Source organism: Meles meles, chromosome 7 (assembly GCF_922984935.1).
Source record: "Meles meles chromosome 7, mMelMel3.1 paternal haplotype, whole genome shotgun sequence".
Classification (NCBI taxonomy): Eukaryota; Metazoa; Chordata; class Mammalia; order Carnivora; family Mustelidae; genus Meles; species Meles meles.
The window spans coordinates 47,537,102-47,558,207 of record NC_060072.1 but is presented as its reverse complement, the minus strand read 5'-3'; the positions used below and the strand labels follow the sequence as shown (position 1 = coordinate 47,558,207).

The following is a 21,106-nucleotide window of genomic DNA, read 5'->3' as shown; positions in this document are numbered from 1 at the left end:
CTGCAGGGGTGAGGCCCCTGTACCATGTACCAGGGCTTAGGGGCATGGGCAGGGGCAGGGGCAGGGGAAGTAATTAATCTGACAACCAGGAGGAAAACAACACTAGTTTGTTTTTTCAGTTCCTTAGAAAGGCCAAGGTGTTTCCAACGCCAAGGTAGCTATGTATTCTGTGGCCTCTGCCTATACCTCTTTCCCTAGCATTATTCATCTGTTTCTTTCTCATTCATTAGGTCCCAGCTTAAATACGATTTTCTCAGGGAGGTTTTCCCTGATTATCAATCTAGAGTAGGTCTCCCCTCTTACTCTTTCTTTAAAATCCTTCCTTCTTACCAACCTTTATAATTATATACATATCTCTGTAATTATCTGTTTAATATCTACCTACTCAGGCAAGACATACCTGTTTTGCTTCCTGCTGCATTACCAGAAGCTAGCACAATGGCTAGGGTATAGTCAGCACTCAGTAAGAAAAGCATTATTACCTATTATTTTTTAACAATAAGCAAATATTCAGATGGAAATATCAGCCTTTCCTGGAGTACATGGCAATTTTTTTCTGATGCTACTATTTTTTTCCTTCCTAATATTTAGTTAACACAAGTTGTATGTTTCAGTTCCATGAATACTTTTAAACATTGCCTAGAATACCACATTTCTACATCGAGAGGCTTCAAAGGCCATTAAGGAAAGTTGATACATCCCTTGGACTGTCAAAACAAAAACTATGTTGGCAAACTTGGAATAAACAAATCTTTTTCACGAAATGATCTGTAACTGAAAAGAGAAAAATGTGTCTAGGAGAGCAATTTATCATCTGCAGAATCTGTTTGTGTTTCACACATTCCTGGTTTGGATCTTTGGATTTTTGCCCTTTTAAACTACTGAATGTTACATTTTCCTTGACACTTCCTGGGAGATCTTTGTTATATTTCTTCTACAATATATTTTTTTCTTCAATAAAATTCAGCTCTCTTTTCTTTCTTAGCCTTTTATCCTGCTAGCTTCATGTAAAGTAGAGAAACGTCCCATCCTTTATAGATCAAATAAATCTGGATTCTACATAAGGAAGGGCTGTTTTTGTCTTCAGAGACTTTGTCTCTAGTGTTCCCAGGCTTCCATACCCCATCTGCCACACTCTCCCCATTTATCAGATGCAGAAAAAAAATGCCTGCCAGCCTAGCAAGTGAAGTTAAGAAGCTCAACAGGCTGGTGGGTGGGGCTGGGGGGCGGGGGGAGACTCAGGTGACCATCTTGGGGCAGGTAGCATGTATGGAGCTACAGAGTCCACTTCCAGGTTCTATTTTGCTGTCACTCTTTTTTTTTTTTTTTAAGATTTTATTTATTTATTTGACAGATAGAGATCACAAGTAGGGAGAGAGGCAGGCAGAGAGAGAGGAGGAAGCAGGCTCCCTGCCAAGCAGAGAGCCCGATGCGGGGCTCGATCCCAGGACCCTGGGATCATGACCTGAGCGAAAGGCAGAGGCTTTAACCCACTGAGCCACCCAGGCGCCCCTTGCTGTCACTCTTAAGATGACTGAATGCCTACTGTGCATGAGGCACTATGCTGAAGCTAGAGACTCAATTACGAATTAGCTGTGGTTCTGTTCTCGAGCTCACTGCAAAGACAGGCAAACAGAGAGACAGACAAGCAACAAAAAAGCACCATTCATTGTCAAGTGCTCTGAGAAAGGTAAACACAAAACACTGTGGGAAAAGGTCCTTAACCCAATCTTGGACAAGTGTTAAGTGGGAATGTTACATTCCCAAAGAAAGTGATGCTTGAGCTGAAAAATTGAATTTGGGGGGGGGGGGGGCGGAGTAGGAATTGCCCTAACAAAGAGTATAAGAATATTCTAGAAAAAGAGAAACAGTATTATTTGCAGAAGTCCACAGCAATGTGTGTTATGGGAGTTACAGGTAATTTAGGGCCAGGTCGAGGAGAGAGAAAGGAGTGGGAGATGAGATGAAGAGGTAAGCACGGGACAGGGTGTTCACATCCTTTCCATCAGGTGTGAACCTGTTCTTTATGATCAGGTCCTTCTGAATCAACTCTGGCTAAAAGGAACACATGACAGACAGTGGAAAGAAGACAGAAAACTTGGGTTTGAAACTCGATCCTGTCATGACTGTGTGACTTTGAGCAAACTTACTTAGTCTCTCTACCCTCAGTTTGTTTTGCCAATGGAATTCAGGTAAGAAGATCTGCTCTAAAGGATTATTATTGAGTCAAAAACAATATAATATATATATATAGTATCCAGTACATTTCATGCTATCATGTTAAACCTCAACTATTAAAGAATAAACTGCCGTAATCAAGAATATCTATGCAAAGCCTTGAGTCACATAGTTAAGCGAATGTGAAGTAGACTCCGGGTTTGTCTCTAGTTGCCAGAGACCCAGTTAGCCTGCCTGGACTTGTTTGGATACTTTTGTTTAGTCTCTTTGGCTCTTTTATTTTAATGGTAACAGACTTAATTCACAATTTGGTGTTATTTCACTACCTAACAAATGAGTTGTTTGGAAGTGAATTATCATGTCCTCAGACTCATTTCATTTTCTTCATGCCACAGAATTTTTGAGGAAAAAGAGGCTGTACAACTCATCTGTAGAAGTGGGAAACAGAGAAACACGTTGGAATAGAAACATGGGCTCCCAGCAAACAAACTAAATATGGGTCAGCAGGGGAGTGGCTAAAGAAGCTTGTATCTCTCTGCAGTGAGATACTCGGTAGCAGCTAGAAGGAATAAGAGCTCTTTATGTACTAGCATAGCTAGAGTTGCAAGACCTATTGTTAAATGAAAAAGCAAGCGGCAAAAAGATATTTGGAGAATAATACCACCACTTTTTTGTAGAAAAATACACACACGTATAAACACATTATATGCTTTCTCTGGTTGTATGTATAGTGTATAAAGGCACAGAAAAACTCTGGAAGGATACACTAAAATGCTTTGAGTGGTTATATATGGTGACATGAGAAGGTTTGTCCAGGTGGAGAAGGGTGGGGTTGGGGAGGGATGATGATGGTCTAAGGAGACAAGAGTCTTTTCATATATTATTATTTTTTAAAGTAATGCTCTTATTATTTCTTATTCAAATGTTTTCAAAACAGAAATGAAGAAAAAAGAAGGCCTTTGAAGCTGGATGAAACTGACTCAAATCCTGACTCAGCAATTTGTTAATTCTATGATGGGGGGGAAGACTGGCCACTTTGTCTCAGTTTTTTCATCAACAAAATGTCTTACAGTTTTTTGTAAAGGCTGAAAGTAAAACTCCTCCTACACTACCAGTACTCCCATGTGTTAGTTTTCTTTCCCCTATTTTTAATCCCGCAGCTTTTTCTCCCTTCCCTCCATTTTCCTTCCTTCCTTCCTTCCTTCCTTCCTTCCTTCCTTCCTTCCTTCCTTCCTTCTTTCCCTCCTTCCTTCCCTCTCCTTTCCAGATTAGTCAACCAAACACAAAGTAATGAAATTACTTCCTCAAGATCACACAGTTGATTAATATTGGTTAATGAAAGCAAGGGCTGTAACTCAAGTCTTCTATATCAGAGTAAATCAGCATTAACTCTACTGGAGACATGGATAACTATGTGTGATGTAGTTGTTTCTGCTAGTGGTTCCAATTTTCAGATCCCATGTACAGATTTGAAATGCAAATCATCATATTCCGAGCTTGAGCAGCTATTGGACCAAGCAAACCAAGAAGTCCAGACAAAGGGTGCCAGGTAAACCTGCAAAATTATTTCTGTCATGTCTCTTTTTTTTTTTTGACTGTGCTATCAAGAAGTTTAGCAGTAAATATCAAGGACATACGTACAAGGAGAAGAACATTGGTACCAGACAAAGAATCCATTAACAGGCAAGGGGAAAGGGAGCAAAAATGGATATCTGACTTTTTGACTATCTAGAATCTGAATCTTCTCCCTATGTTTGGGTAGTTCTTTCAATTTGTGAGGCAGAGATCACTACCCACTATATTAGTTATGACGGATGTTTTCCCAGTAGTCCTTGCAATTAGGGTTCAGTCAGGCAGCTTACGCTCTAGAAAAAAGAAGACCTTCCTTATCAGGGTCCACTTTCCTTAGAATGATAGGGATTAGTTCTGGCCTATGGAGAGTTATCTACTTCTATCACTAAAGGCCTTGAATTTTAATTTTAAATGAAACTAATTTTAACTGTCATAGACTCCAGATGGGCTTGTGGCTGTCAGTATCTTGCTGAGTCCAAAACAAAGGGGATTTTGTTTTCTGAGACCATTGCATAGGAGCAAGACATTTTATCAGACTCTGCAGATCAGGGAGCTATGCAGTGGCACTTAATGCAGTTCAGTGGTCTTAACCCAGATGGTCCAACCAAGGTGAAATCACACCATAGGTGGTTTCACTTCCCACTCCATGAAAGAGGGTATATTCCTCGGGAAACTTGAGGAACTGACTGTACCCCGCCCCCAATTCCAGTTAATTTTATAGAAAGAATCAATGACTAAGTGGGTATTTTCGTATCCCTCTCCTCCACTTTTGGCCATTTTCATGCTTTGTAACTGCTGTTGTCCAACATGCCTCAAGACTGCTTTGCAGCGTAGGGCATGAGAATTTACTTCAATGTCTACATGGGACTCCAAGCTAGCTTTCTGCGTCCTAGTCATTAATAAGCATCCCAAAACCACTTGTAACACTCTAGAACTGAGTTGCTTCTTTCTATCCTGCAGGGGAAAAAAAGACACAGAGGTCTCAGATACCTCTGAGGCCACACTTCAGATCCTCTTAGCCACATCCCACTCCTGTTTCAGTACCAGCACTTCTATATGGGTGCCTGCAGACAGTGTCTCACTCAGGCTGCACCATGTGCCACTCCTCTCCCACCCCAGGGAGATTAGGTTAATGTCAAGATACAGAATGCCACAGGATTCTCTTTAGGACTCTCATATGTGAATCACTGAAATATAGGGAGTGAACGCCCTATGAGGCAAACATTTGACAAAAGGAGACAGCTAGGGGCGCCTGGGTGGCTCAGTGGGTTAAGCCCCTGCTTTCGGCTCAGGTCATGATCCCAGGGTCCTGGGATCGAGCCTCGCATCGGGCTCTCTGCTCAGCAGGGAGCCTGCTTTCTCCTCTCTCTCTCTCTGCCTGCCTCGCTGCCTACTTACGATCTGTGAAATAAATAAATAAAATCTTGAAAAAAAAAAAAAAGGAGACAGCTAGCAGATAAAACCTCCCCCCCTTTCACCCTCCAGATGGACTTTTTGAGATGCAGTTTATATATCTTCCTGGAGGACGATCCTGTGCATTTGAAAAATCTAGTCTCACTTGGCTGCTGCCAACTGGATCATCTTGTCTCACAGTGGCTCTTCTTTTTCTGTTTTACACCCCTCGTCCCTCACACCTGGAAACTCATTCCCTAATCGAGTAGACATACCATAAGCTCCTTGCCTCAGGCTCTGCTTTCTGGGTAACCCAGACTAAGACAACGCCACAGAGTTCATAGACAAAATTCTGTCAATTTCACTGTTACTGATCACTTTTCCTCACTTGGGAGTCTTCTCCGGCTCCTTATTCAGTTCTATCCTCAGCGTGTGACTTTGCAAGTTACTTAATCTCCGTGAGTTTCATATTATTTCAGACAATATGGAGCTAATAATAAATGATGCCTATCTCATCAAGAGTTAGAGGAAGTAAGAGAAAAAATGATTGTAATCAGTAAATACAGTGCTTGACATGTGGTCAAAATGCAGTAACTGTCAGTTGTTAATATTATTACTATAAAAATTAGTTTTACTTGCAACATAATGGATGTCTAGAGGAGATGGAAAAAAGAAAAGGAGTTCACCTACAGATACTTTGGGGAGGTTGGAAAGATATGTTCACATGCCTAAGAGCACATGTCATAACACTATACAATAAATCCTCTAGGTTCCATTCTATTATCCCCCCAAAATCGATTAAGAAATCGAGCCATAATGCCTTCCAGAGTTAGGCTTTTGCAGCCATAGTGAAATGATCATTTTGATCATTTGAGCATTTTAAAAGGCTCAGTAAGTTGTGGCCTAAGGTTTTTTTTGACATTTTCATCTGTGGCTTCCTTCTCAAGGGGCCGTCACAGCCAAGGGATGGCCCAGGCTTCTCTCATCTGAAGCTCTGTCCATCCATTCTGAGCCGTGCCTGGGACTTCTGAGAGAAGATGGCCTGCTTCTCACATCTTGCCATTCTTTGATCCCAGAGTCTCAATTGTGTTGTTTTTGGCTTTTATATTCTGATGATAAGATTTTTGTGGATTTAATTTTCTTTAGTTTTTGGCTTCCAAAGATTTTGGTGTTTGTAATTGCACAGGGAACTATGATCAACTACAGCCTTTTTTTTTTTTTTTTTTTTTTGCTGGGTGTAGGTTTTCACAGTAGCGGGAAGTCAGAAGTGATTTGTAGATTACTAAATCTTAGGCTTTGTTTAACATATAATTTTTATGGTCAGCAAGAGTGAATAAGATCCTAATATTTCAGAACTTCATATAGGAAGTAAGCCAGTATGAAAAATTACACTGTCCACCAAACAAAGATAGCTATTGCATAATGTATCTCCTCAAAAAACTAATCCTAACCCCTCCTCCCATCTCATTTTTGTCCTCCAAGTCCGGAATTCTTGTTAAATGAAGGCTTGGTCCTTGTTTTTCTTTAGCAATGCAGCAGATACAAAATGTCCGTCATACCGCATGCAAATTGACAAAGTGGATGCAGCTTCCTTGTGTACCTCTTTTTTTTTTTAAAGGTTTTATTTATTTATTTGAGAGAGAGAGAGAACTTGAGAGGGGAGAAGGTCAGAGGGAGAAGCAGACTCCCCATGGAGCTGGGATCCCGAAGTGGGACTCTATCGTGGGATTCCAGGATCATGACCTGAGCCAAAGGCAGTCGCTTAACCAACTGAGCCACCCAGGCACCCCCCTGTGTACCTCTGAACTGATGTTCTCTCCCAGATGATCCCTTAGCCAGCTAGATAATGGAAAGTTAAAAGCCCAGTTGTAGTATAAATATGGAACCTTAGTCTGATCCAATCATTTAAAATCTCTTTAGGTTTTTCAATCTCTGGTCTCTTAACTCTGGTAAATCCTAAATGCTTCAGTGTTCCTTTTGCTCAACTCCAGGCAGCTGGATGTGAAGAATAATATAGGCTGGTTAGGTGGCAAGATGGGGGGGTTCCCAAATCTATGCTGGTCTCAGATGCCTCCTGGTCTCAGAAATCCAGTGGCTGGAAGAAATGCTTCCTCAAATGGCATTCACCAAGGGGCTACTGGCCCTATTTGTCTGCAAATAACCTTTCTGTCCACTACTCTCTCAGTACTCAGACTCAGCCTCTCTGGGGCTAATAAGTACGTCAGAGGCCTTCAGGTAAGGGGAATTAGGAACTTTGCTTCACACTCACTGTGGTAGATTAAGGATCACTGCCCAGGTCCCCCTTCAAGCCTTGGTAGCTGAGAGAGTGATCAGCAGATGGTCTCTGTCCTGCAGTGCCTTCAGGATCTGCTTCAGCTACAGAAAGACATCTTGCCGGTGGTCACACCCTTCCCAGAGTGACCCTCATCTTATGACTGACTGACGTGGGAATATGAAGGCCTGGCCCATTTAGCAGATTGCAATTCAACACTGACTGGTAGTTCTCGTTCCAGAGTTTCCCTTTGGGTTGGCTGAGATTCTGTTGGGTCTCATCACAATCTCACCAATTTCTCTCTCTGCCCAATCCTGCTCCCTCCCTCCCTTTTTCACAGGTACTAATCCCTAATAAACATCTTGTGCCCCAAATTCTGTCTCAGCATCTGCTTCCTGAGAAACCAACTTATACCACTGATCTATTACCTGTCTTCTGCCACTACCTTCATGCCATCATGAAGTGGAAATTAACTTTGTGGAGGCTCTTTTGAAAGGTTCTCAGTCTCCTTCTGTACAAAGAATATCCAGCACTAAGCCCAGTGCTCCTGGACTTCCATTCCATTCTAGATACTTCTAAAGACAGTCCCTAACCTCTGTTTGAAGCCTGGTGTTCACAGAGGACAGGACCAGGTCTTAGACCTCTCAGCTTCTTGATTCTATCTATCTCTCTTTCTTATTATTCACAAAATTACTCAAGTCAGAAGGAGTAGCCTTTTGGCTTCTCTTTATCTCTTTCTTCCATCCAGGATATAGAGTAAAATTCTATGATCTGGTTCACCAAGTCTGTCTCTTAATATGATAAAGGTAGGTGTTAAATTTAGGAAATCTTTTTATTTCTTTACTATTATTAACATGTAATGTATTATTTGTTTCAGGGGTACATGTCTGTGATTCATCAGCCTTACACAATTCACACCGCTCACCATGGCACATACCCTCCCCAACGTCCATCGCCCAGCCACCCCATCCTTCCCAGCCCCCTCCACTCCAGCAACCCTCAGTTTGTTTCCTGAGATTAGGAGTCTCTTTTGGTTTGTCTCCTTCTCTGGTTTCCTCTGATTTCATTAATCCTTTTATTTCTTAAAAAAAAAAAAAAAAAAAGATCTGACTTTCAAATCTACTCTTTTGTTGCATATTCCAAGAGCCTATTTTGAAGGCCAGATACTATATACTCTTTCTTTCTCTCTGCATTTCCATATGACAATCAAATTTAATTCCTCCTGTCTTCTTTTCCTCATAGATTCATGGATCTACCCTCAAGACAACTTTTAATTCTAATTTTAATAGGGACTATAACCAGTCCTTGGTATAAACACAGACTATACTCTGTTTTTTTTTTTAAGATTTTTATTTATTTATTTGACAGACAGAGATCACAGGTAGGCAGAGAGACAGGCAGAGAGAAGGGAGGAAGCAGGCTTCCTGCTGAGCAGAGAGCCCGATATGGGGCTCGATCCCAGGACTCTGAGATCATGACCTCAGCCGAAGGCAGAGGCTTTAACCCACTGAGTCACCCAGATACCCCTATACTCTGGTTTTTAAGCATCCCACATGGACTGTTGTAATACGAGTCCAGATTTGTAAAGAAACTGTACTTCATTATTTCCTGTATCTTACCTGTTCCACCCCTGAGGCCCTACCCACCGGGTAGCAGAAGAAAATATACCATATTTTGGTACAATCCAGTAATGTCATCTGACCTATCATTTGATGTCTACAATCTCTGCATGGATGCCCCAGGAAAATAGTCAGTCTTTTGGAATTCTGCTCTTTCCTTTGCTCCTTTTCTAGCTGGCACTAAGAGAAAAGGGGAGGTAGGGTCTACTGGCTTCCTTTAGGCTGTGAGGTCACTATCACAGTGTGTAAGGAGACATACCAGTATCCATAACTGAAATCCATGTTTTCCATTCCTAGTTAAGGAAGTCCCTGCTCTCCACTCTAACCTTAGGCTTCTGCTGATCTCTGGCTGCTTTAGTGCTTCTAATTGCTTTCCTGCCTATGTTCACCACCTCCGAGCTCTAGGGAATCAGAAGTGCTGCTATGGCTCGTTGACCTGGCCTTCTCTTACCATCACCTCCATACCCTCGCTACCACACCATGTGGATGTAGCAATTAACTCCAAATTGGACTTCCCATATTATACCTAGACGAGGGAAGCAGGCCATTAACCTTGATGTTTTTGGAGGCTTCCTACCTTCCTGGGTGTTTCTGAAAGTGCTTCTTTCTACCTGCTTTCTTGAGGTGCTTTTTGGTGCTCCCAGTCCTAAGGAGAAAGGGCTGTTTCAAGGATCCTGCTAGCTGACTTTCTTAATCTCCTTTTGCTATGCTACTTCCTCTAATCCGTGCTTCCTCTATGCTATATCCTTATCCTAGTCTAGACAGAAAGCCAGTGGAGAGAGACTTCAAAGAAAGAAATTTATATTCTAGACATTCAGGCTTAATTCTCTGTATGTTAATAAAGCTAAAAGAAATTTAAAAATCATTTCTTTCTTAGCAAAACTTGGCTTTGGAGTCTCAATTCAGTCTCACACAAATAGGTAAACAATGATCTTCTCGTTCTAATAGGTATTTATCCTTTTCCTGAAGCATTTAAACCCTTTCTTTATAGGGTGAGAAGTTGCCAGCTAGCAGGATTTATCAGACATGGAAACATATCTGAATAATATTCAAATGAATATTATGCCTGTTGTATAAAAACAATAAATACTTGTGACCTACGCAGCAGTGATTGTGCTTTGCATGTATTATCTCACTTAATTTTCATAATAACCCTGGGGGAAAGTATTATTATCCCAATTTTGAAAATGATTAATGAGGCCCAAGAGGGCTAAACAACTTGCCCAAGGTCATGTAATTAATAAGGGTTGGACTGGTACACAAATTCAGGTCTGACTCCAAACCCCTTGCTCTAACCACTAGAATTTCTCCATTAGAAAAAGTCATGTTTGACCACAAAACATAATTTTGATCATGGACAGCTCTCATTTGGTGGCTTAACTTTTCTATTTAGTGAGCAACAACTGGGCATAGCGTTTGAGAAACAGGCTTTGAAGATGAGCTGTGTTTCTCTGCTTCTTCACCAGTAAAGTGGAGGTTATGCTACCGTTAATCCTCAAGATTGTGCGAGGTTTAAGTTAGTTAATATATGACCAGCTTTGGCACAGTGCTTGGCACATAGGAGGCTTCAGTAACCGTCAGCTATTGCTGTTATGAGTCTCAGGATTGCACTGTCTTTATCATCAGGCTGAAGATTTCAAAATCAAACGTAAAAAAAAATAGGAGTTTTTAATTTCTGACATTCATAAGTATTTAAGTTGGGTTCTGTTGTTTCTTTTCTCCCTTTATCGCTTAGAAATTAACCTCTATTCAACTGTAGGAAGGAAAATCCTGCTGTGAATGTTTAGGGAAAATGGAATTACCCTGTCAAAATTATCACCTAATGCTTTGTTTGTTGTTTTGCTCTATGCTAGGAGGAGCAGTTGCTTTAATGAAACATTTCCATGAGTTATTGTTGTTGTTATTATTCTTATAATTACCATTATTATGAATATTTTGCCTTTGCAGAGAGGCAAGGAAGGAGTAGAGGAAAGCGTGCAGGCTTTGCAGTCAAACATACCCAAGCCTGAATCCAGTTTCTAACTGATCCTTGGAAAGTGACTTAAGTGAGTTTCAGCTTTTGTCATTTGTGCCTACCTCCCTGATATAACTGATATCAGATAAAATGATATAATGTGCTTCAGATGCCTAATATTAACTGCCACATTCCAAGAGCTCAGTGAAAGTTATTTTACTTTCTTATCTCTGCCTTTTGTCCTTTCCCACTGCCTTTAATTTAGAAAGTTAGCCCTAAGTGTATGGCGGGGGTGGGGGGGGGGGCAGGATTAGAATTTTGGAGATCTTACTATATAGTGAATGGTACGGGTTAAACTATAGCCCCCACCAGTTCACTTGTTGATGTCCGATACACTGGAATGTGACCTTATTTGGAAAACAGAGTTGTTGCAAATGTAATTAGTGAAGATGAATTCATGTCGGAGTAAGGTGGCCCCTAACGTAATACGATGAGTGCCCTTATAGAAAGGGAAAATCTGGACACAGACATGCACACAGGGAAAGCACTATGCAGAGATTGGGATAATGCTTCTACAAGCCGAGGAATGCCAAAGATTGTCAGCAAACCACCAGAAGCTAGGCGAGGGACATAAAACATGTTCTGTCTTACAGCTCTTGGAAAGAATCAACCCCTGACAACACCTTGATTTTGGACTTTTAGCCTCCAGAACTGAGACGATGCATTTCTCCTGTTAAGGCTACCCAGTTTGTCATGCTTGGTTACGGCAGCCCTAGCAACCTAATAAGAAAACAATGATGACTAGAGCCTTCTCTGAGATGTTAGCTTATTCTAAATGTTGGCTTATTAAACTTTTACTTATTTAAAAAATTAAATTCTTCAATCAAAATCAAGAGAAGTCAACCGTTTATCCAGAGAAGAAGTTACTAAAAATGAAGAATGACAAATAAATCCCCCAAGGGATTTCATAGAACACTACTATAAAAAAATTTAAGAGTTAACATTTGTAAATGGCTTCTGATGAAACTTTTACCAATTCCCCATTAAAATAATTAGAAACGATATGGGAAGAAATGTGACAATGACAATAATACTAAAATCGAAGACTCGCAATCAACCTTTTGCCAAAATCTAGTATACATATAAACCACAAGTCGATGGAACTGAATTGGGAATCCATTTTCAAATGGCCTGTAAATACACACTGCAGAAACTGTTGGCCTGAAGGAAAGTGAGAAGACCCTTCATTTCTTCCCACGCCCATCTCTAGGCTATGCTGTTCAGGTGGATTTCTTGAACCTAAGAGTGCAAAAAATAGGTGATGGGAATAGCTCATGAACTCAGGAAACACTTCATTTACATTTACCAGTTTATTACCAAGGATACAATTCAGGAACAGCCAAATGAAAGAGATGCTTAGGGCAAGGTATGGGGGAGGGATGTGGAGCTCCCAAACTCTCTCCAGGGCACCTCAGAGTGTGAACCAGCCCCAAACTCATCAAACCTGCTTGTTCAAGAGTTGCTATAGAGCTTCATCTCCAGCTCTGCCTTCCTCTCCTGCCCTGAAGTTAGGAATGAGGCTGAAATTTTAACCCTCTAATCGCTTGGTCTTTCTGGTCACTGGCCTCATCCTTAGGCTTGTAAGAGACTCGCCCCCCCCACCCCCGCCTTAATCATCTCATTAGCATAAACTCAGGTCTAATCTTAAAAGGCTTGAGGCGTGTTATGAATAACAAAAGATATTCCTGTCACTCAGGAAATTCCCAGGGTTTTAGGAGCTCTGTGCCAGGAATCTGGGATAAAAACCAAATATATTTATTATTATACCACACCCCTCCATAGAGACTGTACTGTTTTGCATTCCTACCAATATTATATGAGAGTGCCCTTCCTCTCAGCTTGCTAAACTTGTAAATTTTTGCCAATCTGACATTTGGGTGTAGTATTTCCGTTTCCTTTCGGTCTGTATTTCTCTTATTATAATAAAATTGGACACTACTTAAGGGCTATGTACATATATATATATATATATATATATATATAAATTGTTTATATCTCATGTCCTTTTTTTTCTGTAGGAATTTTGGTCTTTTTCACTTCAATCTTTACAAGTTTTTGATATATTAGGGAAATTAGTGCTTTATCTGTGATATATGTTGCAAATATATACTCTCAATTTGTTGTTTGTCCTCTAACTTTGTTTATTGTGGGCTTTTTTTTTTTTTGGCCATGAAAATAGTTTTAATTTTTATATAATCAGATTCATTAACTTTCTGAACTGTATCTGAATTCTAAGTCATACTTAGATACTTTTCCCTCCACCTAGACTATGAAAAAAATGATTCATGTTTTCTTCTGGCATTGCATAGGTCAATTTTTTAACATTTAGATCTCCGATTCACTTGAAGTTTATTTTTGTGTGTGGCTAATGAATTGGTCAGATTTTACCTTTAAAATAATTTTCAAAGATGTAGCAAAATATACCTAGTAATGATTAAAAAAAAAAAAGGAAGATACAAAACTGTATGTTCAATATGGCCTCCACATACATAGAAAACACACTAGAACGAAATACACCAAAATGTTACAAATGGTTACATCTGGTTAACAACATTATGGGAAATTTAAAATGTTCTCTTCTAAAATACGCTTTCGTACTTTCTATAATAAACATGTCATACTTTAAAACGAGAGAGAAAAGAAGTACATGGTCTTTAATTTTAAATAAATAAATAAATAACACTTGGCCCTGCTAGTTTTTTGGTAGTCTGAAACAGAGAAGTAGAAAACACATATTTAGTCGAAACGGAGAACAGGAGAGCAATATACACTTCCCTCTCTCCTCTTTGCTCATCTCTCTGCCTTTCTTCGCATTTTTTTCTCTCCCATTTTCTCACTCTCCACGTCCTCCGTAGCAGTAAAACACAGGCAGAAAATGAGCAAGCCTTCTGTAGCATATTATTTTATTTTTGCAAAAGCTACTTGGCGTGAATGCTTTCATAAAACACATCGCAGGTTATGACAAGAACTCAGAGAGACCACAATGCTACTGGAAAATGTAAAGCCTATGGCATACAAATTGCCCCTCCCCACTCAGCTCACAGTCCTGCAACCAGCAACCAAGAGGGAAATCTACTACAAGGCTTTCTGTGTTATCCTAGAGGGTGTAAAATTCCAGGTCCCTTCATTTTAGCAGTTGAATGGTCAGAGGAGAATTATGGCTTCCTTTATTTTATGGCACTAGTGATATGCAGCTTGTCCCCAGGACGTGCAGCTGAAAAATCAATGCCAGATGGCTCAGTAGGAGACAGGGCTAATGGTCTGTGTTGTTCTCAGTCTCCCCAAGAGGAAAGCTAGGCAGTGGGGGTACTCAGCATTGTCCCATCCAGTGGTTAACGATGACAATTGTCGTGTGTTCATCATGTGCTGAAGTCTGTTTTACGTGCATTGTCTCATGAAATCATCATGCAACCGTGAAAGGAAGCCATTCCTATTAAGGCCTATATATGTACGTCTCACAGGTGTAAATAACTTTCCCTAACTTCCCCTAAATCAGACAGCCTGGGGGTGGCAGAACCAGAATTTGAAAATTTGAACCCTTGCCTGTTAGGGTCCAAAGTCAATGTTTCAAAGGTATTCTAAAGTCATTGGGGGAAGTGTCAGTACCAAGAAGCAATAGCTTAACATATCTTGATTTATCAGTGAAACTTGTAACACATCCAGATAGCACAAGACTTCCTTGGAAGCCATTTTCTAGCAGCCTTTCTCCATGCAGGTTCCACAAGAAAATTAAACTCCACCAAAAAATGAGTTGAATATTATCTTTCCACTTCTTCCAAGGATGGGGGCACATAACAAATGGTAGCATTCCAGTTGCAAGGAAAAGTTAATTCATTACACAAAATGGTGACTTAGGACATTAGGTCTTATTTCTCTCTCCCCCTCTTCTCTCTTCCCATCTCTCTCTTTCTCTGTCCTTCTATCCCTCTGTATGTGTGTATGTATGTGTTTCCCTCTCTTAAGAAAGGTTGCAAGGGAGAGGGTTGCCTGGCTAACTGAGTCTGAGGGGCATGTGACTCTTGATCTTGGGGTCATGGGTTCAAGCCCCACGTTGGGTGTATAGATTACTTAAATAAAGAAAAACTTAAAAAAAAAAGTAAGGTTGCAAAGATAATAGACCTACAGTACAATTATCAGCAGAATTCTCCCCAGTTATGAATTCTCCATTATATAATGAATTCTCCATTAACAGTGTCTCTGAAGGAGGTCTTTTACTCAGGACTTTATATTGATTATAAAAGGATAAATGCTATATTGCATTGTAGTATTCCACTATCAATCTAAGCAATCATTTATAGCACAACACTACAAATAATACACTGGGTGCTTCTGATATTTGCTCAAACCCTTCCTGGTTGAGGGATAGGTGAATTCTGAGCTGGGAGGACCAAAGAAAGAATACTTGCCCTCCCCTGTCTAGATCTTCTTCTTTGTTTGTCTTATTCTTCTTTGCTTGGACCCTCTTTGGAGTTGCCCACTCCCTACTGGACTGGGATTTACACACTATTATTTATGTTAGTACAATTGTTTGGAGTTCAAACTCCAATCACAAAATTTTTATCAATACTATTTTATACTTCTAACCAGTGTTGCTTCTAATTTGAAATGATGACATGACGGCACTTGGAATAGTTTGTTTCACTGGTGTATATTCTTTAAATAACAACCAGAACTTCTTTTTCTCTTTCTCTTTTCTCACTGTCCTTAAACCTTGCCTTTTTTTTTCCAAAAGAGATTAACATTCAGGTTCAGTACTAGCTGAAAAATATCTTTCCTTTTGATACTGATGTTCCCATAATTTATTGAATCTCATGGTTCTTGGCTAAATGGCAGTTTGGTGGCTTCATAATGGCTTTCATATAAGCAAAACCAGCATTGTTAGCTATCAATGATTGTTTGATGTTCCAGAAAATATCCTCATATTGGATGTTCGATGCCTAAGAACATCTTTTTTCAAACATAAATGAAATGTTTCAGCAATGTTTGCCTTTTTGTGGGAAAGAAAAAAAGGAAAACATTCTTGAAATGTTTTGAGGGAAATGATAGACGTCTTGTAGACTACAGCTTGGGCTGAGTGATCTAAATACCAGCAACACTGGTGACAACATGAGAAATGTCACAATGTGTCCTAAGTTCTCTTGTTTTTCACTCTTGGATAGCTGAGAATATAGAATGGTGCGAGAATTCCTGAACTCTTTCTTTGATTCACCCTCTCTTAAACCTCCAGTCATCGGGGGATGGTGATTAATAAAAGTAAGGGTGTACAGTCAAAGCTCCTCTATTCGTAGGTAATAGTATTACCATGGGGTGCTGGGAAGATAGAGGAAAGAAAGGGACCACTTAGCACAGTACCTGTACGAAGACATATTAATAATCATTCTAGTTACTATCATAACTGACATTTACTGGGTGCTCAGTAAGTGCCAGGTATTACATTAATAATTTCTATGGATTTTTTCATTACCACTCACAACCACCCACCAACATAGGTACTATTATAATTATTTCATTTTATAGGTGAGAAAACTATGGTGAAGAGAGGCTAAATAATTTGTCTAAGGTCACATAGCCCATGTGATGGAGCCTGGATTCAAACTCAGGCAACTTGATTACACTGCACTACATTGATCTGATAAATAAATGCTAAATATTAGCAAAATGTGATGCTTCCTGTGTGATCCTTTCAAGCAGCCTAAAGCGCTGGACATGCGAGGAGAAATTCCTAACAAAGAATTAAACTCAGGAGATTTTTTAATGGTGCTACATGTTGGGGCTAAGCAGCTACAGGAGTATCATCCATAATCACTTGCCACTATCCTCGGGAAGGTAAAATTTGACAAAAAAAAATTTCCACCAAAAGCAGCAATGAGTTCATTATCTATGAGATTGGAATTGTGAACTACTTAAATCCCCATTCAAGGACTCTAATATTCCTCCATCCTCCCCAATTTCTTCCTTCTTAAGATGGCATCTGGTTGCAAAGGGCCTTTAACATCCTAATGGTATTGAGTCCACACACCTATGTTCTATATGTGGCCTTCTATGTTTTAAAATGTTCTAGGATTTGTTCTAATCAGGTATGATAAGACTTGCAAACATGGAAATGATTGTCAACAAGGAATAAGTTTATAGTCACAGATCCCTCGAAATAAGAGGCATGGCATACCATATGGGGCCAAATGCGGAAGCACCAGGGTCAGTCAGGAATCAGAGGGAGCAAAAGGAAGGCATGGGTAAGAGCTTTTATTGTGGTTTTTGTGGGAAGGAATGGGCCAGGCAGGGTAAACAAAGACATACCTAGCATTGGCTAGTTTGAAAAATTTTGGTGGGTTCTAAGTCGTAGGAACTGCCCCTACTTGTCTGATACCTGCCCTGGGATGATTAAGGCAGGGTTATGGTGGCTTGGCCCAGTAAGGAGGTGGTTGCTGATATGGGCTCTGGATTGGTTGATTTGCATTTAAAGATTATGATCTCAGGTGAATGTTGCTATCTCTAGGAGTTATCTAATCCTGAGAGGGATAATCTCTACCTATTAAGGCCCTGAGATATCATAGTATCATAAAATACAAAAAATAAAAAATATTATTAATATATTCTAGTTGAAGTGTCTCATCATATTTGTCTCAGATATTGCCCTTGGTCTTACTAATTCTACTCCTCAAGTGTCTATAACTCATGGAGCCAATGCCTGGTCCAAACAAGAGAAGTTGCTTCAGGTAAGTCAGCTTTCTCCCTGAGTAGGCCTCTCTGTTCTCCTTTGTACCTATGGTTCTTTTATTTTTTATTTTTTTATTTTTTAATTTTATTTATTTGATAGAGAGAAATCACAACTAGGCAGAGAGGCAGGCAGAGAGAGAGGAGGAAGCAGGCTCCCTGCGGAGCAGAGAGCCCGATGCGGGGCTAGATCCCAGGATCCTGGGATCATGACCCCAGCCGAAGGCAGAGGCTTTAACCCACTGAGCCACCCAGGCGCCCCCCCGATGGTTCTTTTAGTTTTAATTGCGACTTCTATGCAGTCCCAAGCTTATGCAGGTGGTCAGCGAAGGGCTTGAGAGCAATGGCAAAAAGAAGGCAGCTTTGCCCTTGTGGGATCACTAAAGAGGCCACCTTGCAGAATGTCTTCATGCCAATAGCACTCAGCTGCTGAGTAGAGTCAAAATGGTGGCATGGTGTGGTCAGGCAGAGACAGAGAGATTGGGCCAGCACTACCAAACTTTCACGAGTGCCTCTTTGACATAGAAGACATCCAGAAGCTTCCTAGAGGCATCTGTGAATATAAGAAGGGAGATGTCATCTGAGGTACAGAAATATAAAGTGGCGTTTTCGCACATCTGAGATGCGATGTATAAATTGTCAATTCCAATACACAGAGTGTATTTGGTAATAATAATATTGAGAATAATAACAAAATAGACAAACTTATAGGTAGACTAATCAAAACAAAAAGTTACCTTAAGCAATGGTCACTTTGCAAATGCAATCATTTAAAAAATAATTAAGCATCGTAAATAACTGTATACTGATGAACTTGAAAGTTTCAATGAAATAGACAAAATTTTTAGGGAAGAAATTGCCAAATTATTCTTGAAATATGTCAGCAGTGTCCCTCCTTTAGGATTGCCCAACTTCTGTTTCTTCTGCTTGGAATGTTCTTTACCAGTTAGCTGTCTAATGAGGTCTTCTCCTTTCCTACCTGTAGGAAAATATCTTTCCTCAGATATACATTGTGAAGACTTTCTTAGATGCTCAATTTAAAGTCCAACCCTTCACACACATTTCACATCCCTTTTACTTTTTTATTCTTTTCTTTAATAGCAACTGCTATCTAACATGCTATATATTTTACTTACCAATCTTGTTCATTGACTGCTTTCTTAAATGTAATCTATGAGGGCAAGGATTTTTTTTTAATTTATTTTGTTCACTACTGTACTCTGTTGCCTAGGTGCCTGGCACATGGAAGTACTCAATGAATATTTGTTAAACAAAAGATATAATTCACTAAAAAGTTCCCAAATTGCCATATGGAATTGAATGCATAGATAGATAAATAGGTAAGGATCAAATAGATGAAGACTGCAAAGACAAAAATAATTTAACAGGAGAAAAATCTTCAAATTAAATTATCACATTTACTGCATTAAGAGATTGATAAGGAAATGCCGTTTTGTTCCTCTCGATAAAGCAGAAAAAAAAAAAAAAAACGAAAAAAGATGTGCATAGAAGGCAACTTCTCCTACCTAATCAAGTAAATCTATCAAAAACTTACAACAAACATCAGTCTAAATGCTGAAAAAAATTTTTTTAAAGATTTTATTTATTTATTTGTCAGAGAGAGAGAGAGCAAGAGCACACAAGGAGGCAGAGTGGCAGGCAGAGGCAGAGAGAGAAGCAGGCTCCCCGCCAAGCAAGGAGCCGGATGTGGGACTCGATTCCAGGACGCTGGGATCATGACCTGAGCCGAAGGCAGCGGCTTAACCCACTGAGCCACGCAGGCGTCCCTGAAAAAAAAGTTTTATTTTAAAGATTTAGTTAGTTAGTTAGTTAGTTAGTTAGTTAGTTAGTTATTTGACAGACAGAGATCACAAGTAGGCAGAGTCAGGCAGAGAGAGAGGAGGAAGCAGGCTCCCTGCTGAGCAGAGAACCCGAAGCGGGGCCCTATCCCAGGACCGGGAGATCATGACCTAAGCCGAAATCAGACGCGTAACAACTGAGCCACCCAGGCGCCCCTAAATGGTGAAATTTTAGAAGCACTCCAAGTAAAATAAGAAATAAGACAAGGATGCCTAAAATCATCCTACTATACAACACTGAACTGAAGTTCCTAACCAAAGATATAATACAAGATAAAAGCGTTTAAGAACTGGAAAGGAAAAGACCAAAATTTTATCTGCAGAATACATGATTATCTTCCTAGAAAATGCAAAAGAAACCTCAGATAACTTGTAAAATTAAGAAAATTCAGAAGATTATCCAACCTAAGATTGTTGGACAATAAAAAAAAACACCATACTTAAATACTAACAATAAAGATTAGAAAATATAATAAAAAACTTTAAATCAGGCAAGACACTTAAGGAGAATATTACATAACTCTGTTAAAGAACATAAAAAAATATAACACAAAAACAAAAATGTAATTGGGATACATACACCAGATGATGCTAACTTTGGAAAGGGAAGATAATGGGCCTGGCAGAGAGAATGTAGAGATTTTAATGCTTTACTTAAAAAAGAGAAAATAACTGAAGGGAATAAAATGTAATATTTGTTCATTTCAGTGGCAAATATTTATCATAGATGTTTATTATATTTTCTATGTTTTGGGCCCCCCTGCCCCCAAACATAAATAAAGGCAGACAGGGATCTCACTAATCTGAAAAAAGAATTTTTTAAAAAAATATTTAATTTATTTATTTGACAGAGAGAGCACAAGCAGGTCAGGGTTAGGGTTAGGCCAGTGACAGAGGGAGAGGAAGAAGCAGACTTCCCACTGAGCAGGGAGCCCCATGTGGGACTCAATTCCAGGACTCCAGGATCATGATCTGAGCCAAAGGCAGAGTATTAACCGACTGAGCCACCCAGGTACCCCTGAAAAAAGGATTTTATTTAAATAATAATAATAACAAAGATGTCTTCATTGTTATTGAATCTATTAGCATCGAGTGTGCTTGGTTTTTTTTATAAATATTTTTAGAAATATTATAATATCTTTAAAAACCCTATCTTGGGCCTTTTAGACATGATATACTTCCTGGACTTCAAAAGCATTTGCGACCAGATAGTATAAACTACTGCAGTGATTCCTGGGCTTTATTCTAGTAGATCTGAAAACATTACTCTCAGGTGGGTTTTTTGCAGAATCTGCATCCTGGTTTTGAAGCTACAAGTAGAGCATGAATATTCAATGGCCAGGCAGGACTTGGCACGCTTGAAAATGTAGGGAGATCTTCCAAAGCTTGCATTTTCTGCTTCTGCTGACCTGTTTGGCAAGAGAACTATACCAAATATTAAAGAAAGACTTTTACTGGAAGAGATTAAAAATTCTACAGCATAGTG

At 39.7% G+C, this 21,106-nt stretch overlaps 1 protein-coding gene across 7 annotated transcripts in view; it reads right to left on the bottom strand.

Moving 5' to 3' along the window:
• LOC123945893 overlaps window positions 1-21,106 on the bottom strand; it is a 186,360-nt gene that overhangs the window by 47,595 nt on the left and 117,659 nt on the right. For 3 of the 7 annotated variants that reach the window (XR_006819514.1, XM_046010879.1, XM_046010880.1), the window contains one exon: window positions 13,407-18,314. The exons of the other annotated variants lie outside the window; for them this stretch is intronic. Coding sequence is in view for 2 of the 3 variants with exons in the window: in XM_046010880.1 (XP_045866836.1) it covers window positions 18,253-18,314 (62 nt within the window). In the remaining variant the exon portion in view is untranslated. Of the gene's footprint in view, window positions 1-13,406; window positions 18,315-21,106 lie in introns of those variants that run through there. 7 annotated transcript variants of the gene reach the window in all.